Raw genomic sequence first — 3,431 nt, forward strand, 5'->3', positions numbered from 1 at the left:
GGAATTGCCAGAGCAGCTGGGGCTGCCCCTGGATCCCTGGGAATGTCCAAGGCCAGGCTGGACACTGGGGCTTGGATCCACCTGGGATGGTGGGAGGTGTCCCTGCCCATGGATGGGGTGGCCCTGGATGGTCCCTTCCATCCCAAACCATTCCGTGATTTTATGGTGTTCCCAAACTCCTCGTTTTGCTGCCAGGCTCTGCAGCTGCAGCTCCATCTGCAAGCTGGGAAAAGAAGTCCAAAATCCAATCAATCCAACCCCAAAGATGTTCCCACTTCCCTTCAAGGCTGCCCCTGGATCCCTGGGAATGCCCAAGGCCAGGCTGGACACTGGGGCTTGGATCCAGCTGGGATGCTGGGAGGTGTCCCTGCCCATGGATGGGATTTAAGGTCTCTTCCATCCCAAACCATTCTGGGAGATGGGAGCTGTGCTGTGCTGAGGAGTCCCTGTGTGTGGAAATCCAGGGATCATTTGGGGCTGGAAATGCTTCCTCTAACCCCATTCCCTGTGACCTCGTTCACTTCTGCAATTTTTTCAGCTTCCTTTTAAGATCCTTTCCAACCCAAACCATTCCACGGTTCTACAATTTTGTTTAAAAAGCCCAGAAAGGCCTGAGAGGGGAATTTTGGGGGATTTGATTTGGGGTTTTCACCCACTGGAGATCTTTTCCCTTGTACTGAACACACAAATCCCCAGTGCCGTGTGTTGGGTTGTGCTGATGCCGTGGGAGGTTTCTCCTTGGGCTACACCAGCCCCTTGCGGGTGGGAGGCTCAGGACTGTGGGACTTGCAGGTGTTAATCCACTTTTCCTTCTGAAACATGGATAAAAAGGCCTAAATTGGTGTATTTTGCTGTATACCAAATGTCAGCTCCTGTGATGGCTGCACAGATGCTCAGGGGTGAGGCAGAGGAGAGTTGGGTAGGAGGATGAGGAGAATTCCCGGCGATTTTCTTTCCATGGAGCACCTTGCAAATTTCTCCTTAAATTTTACTTTGCAGCTCCACGGAGGTCGATGACATGATCAGAAAATCCACAAATCTGCTGCTGACCCGGACCCTGAGCAACTGTTTACAGAACGTCATCAAGAGGAAAAACGTTGGACTCACAGAGGTGGGACCTGGCTTCCCTTGGGAATGGAGGGACAGGAGGCAGGGAATGGCTTCCCAGTGGGAAAGGGGAGCTTGGGCTGGGATGTTGGGAAGGAATTGCTGGCTGGGAGGGTGGGGAGGGGCTGGGCTGGAATTGCCAGAGCAGCTGGGGCTGCCCCTGGATCCCTGGCAGTGCCCAAGGCCAGGCTGGACACTGGGGCTTGGATCCAGCTGGGATGGTGGAATTGTCCCTGCCCGTGGTGGAATAAATGAGTTTTAAGATCCCTTCCCACCCACAGCATTCCTGGACTGTGTGATTCCAGGGCAGGGTGGCAGGAAGGTCCTTGGAGCTCCTTCAAGCACCTTTAGAGGTGCTGGTTTGGAGCATTCCGTGAAATGTTTGCTTGGAAAACAAGGTGCCTGCTCAGCGTTGTTGTACAAAGTGGGGAACTTCAGATTGGGGGAAAAAAGGGGTTTTTTGCTGTTGGTTGTGGATTTTGCCCTCTTCATTTTGGGCAACGTTATAAATCTGAATAAAAGTCAGAGGACTTCAGGGAGCACCAGAGAAGATCCAAGTGGGAAATGTGAGGGAATGGGGGAGCAGTTCTCGTTTTCAGGTGGTGTTTGAGTGGTTTCAGCGCATTGCTGCAGCACAAACCCTAATTTGGGGTTTCCTTTCCATGGTCCATACTTTTTTTCTGTACAAAATCCAGTTTCTGATGATTTTAATCCCTTTAAAGCTACACCTGGTGCCCAGGATAGGTGGGACCTCTGGGTGCTGCTATTAAACAAGGAGTTATTAATTGTTTAATTAATAATTACTGCCTTGGATCGTGTCAACCATGGCTTTCCCCACCCAACTTCTCATTTCTCCCACACATCCCACAGCTTCTCCGGACACCCCATTCCAGTTCTGCACCACCTTCCTGATGTCTCTTTTCCTTCCCAGTGCCCAGGCTGAACCTCCCAAAGTGTCCCCATCCCCCTTGTGATGCCACCAGCACCAGCAGCAGTTGGGTGCTGGGATCTTTGTGGTGTCACTTCAGGATTTCTGCCCCCGCGCCTTCGCAATCGCTGATTAATCCAATCCCCTTCAGATTTGGGAGTGTTCCCAAATCCTCCCCGCGCGGCAGGTGGCTCCCGACAGCCCCACCACGCTCCAGCAATTCAGTGACATCAACCCAGGGCGTTCTGCTGCCCCGGGGGGCTGGCAGGGATCTGCTCACCCCACACCTCCCAGCGCCAAACCTCGTGGTTCCTTTGTTCGGGGCCCGTGTGATGCTGCTCGGCGTCACTCAAGTTTGAGTTATTTCGGGTTCAGTGGCAGCCAGGAGCCTCCTGACTGGTGCTGGCAGTTTTTTTGGGAGCCCCTGTTGTGTTTGAGCGGCGCTGACGGGAGCCCTGAGTGACGGCTCAATGTAGGAAAGCCCTTCCAAAAAAAAAATCACCTTCCGTGGTATCAGTGGCTGTCATGGGAAACGCTTCCCCCCCCAAATTATCTTGGATTTAGGTGTTGTTAAAGGAGGAGAGACTGGAGCCCGCAGCAAAGCTCGGGGTGTTTGCAGTGTCAGCTTTTCATGCCAGGATTCCACGGAACTGGCATCCCTTCACCTGGCACGGCCCTGGCTTCGGCAGCACCGGCGCTGAAACCCTTCTTTGCCCTTCCCAGCTGGTGCAGATCATCATCAACACCACCCATCTGGAGAAGTCCTGCAAGTTCCTGGAGGAGTTCATCACCAACATCACCAACGTCCTTCCCGAGACCGTCCACACGACCAAGCTCTACGGGACCACCACCTTCAAGGTGAGCGGGGCCGGGGTTCCTCCCCCGGGAGGGGCCTGGGTGGCTGCTGGCAGGGATCTGCTGCTGCAGGAGCCCTGGGAGGCAGCTGGGCTGAGCCCAAGGATAATTCCGGCCTATTTTGGGAAGGTTGCGCCATCGCTTTGGGTTTGTCCTTCGGAGCGTTGCTGCTGTCGAGATCGTGGGAGGCTTTCTCCTTAATTTACAGCCCTAATTAGCTAAAGGATTAAGGAGATTTTAAACAAAAGCCTGATAATTTATTTCTTATTTAAATGAATTCTCACTTCGCTGTTGGAGTGCAGTGTTAACACAACTGGCCGTGCACACCAGGCTCCTCTTCCACCCAGGAGAAAGATTTCCAGAATTTATATTTCTCTCTCTTTCCACTCCTTTTAGCATTATCCCCTAAAAACCAGGGCTGACAGAAACCCCCAGAATTCCCAGCCTTTAAATCCCACCCCAGGAGTGTTCCCCCAGATGCTTTATATGGAATCTGGTTGGGTCGAGTGCGGGGTGTCTGAGTTGTGTCCCGTGGAGATCC

The 3,431-nt window shown here is 53.1% G+C and overlaps 1 protein-coding gene across 8 annotated transcripts in view; it reads left to right on the forward strand.

Moving 5' to 3' along the window:
- Positions 1 to 3,431, forward strand: part of EXOC6B (exocyst complex component 6B) — a 234,165-nt gene that overhangs the window by 126,598 nt on the left and 104,136 nt on the right. For all 8 annotated transcript variants that reach the window (XM_017737381.1, XM_017737385.1, XM_017737387.1 and 5 more), the window contains 2 exons: positions 1,000 to 1,111; positions 2,759 to 2,893. In XM_017737381.1, coding sequence (XP_017592870.1) covers positions 1,000 to 1,111; positions 2,759 to 2,893 — 247 coding nt within the window. The remainder of the gene's footprint in view (positions 1 to 999; positions 1,112 to 2,758; positions 2,894 to 3,431) is intronic.

The sequence above is a fragment of the Corvus brachyrhynchos genome, unplaced genomic scaffold, assembly GCF_000691975.1.
Source record: "Corvus brachyrhynchos isolate BGI_N302 unplaced genomic scaffold, ASM69197v1 scaffold85, whole genome shotgun sequence".
NCBI lineage: Eukaryota > Metazoa > Chordata > Aves > Passeriformes > Corvidae > Corvus > Corvus brachyrhynchos.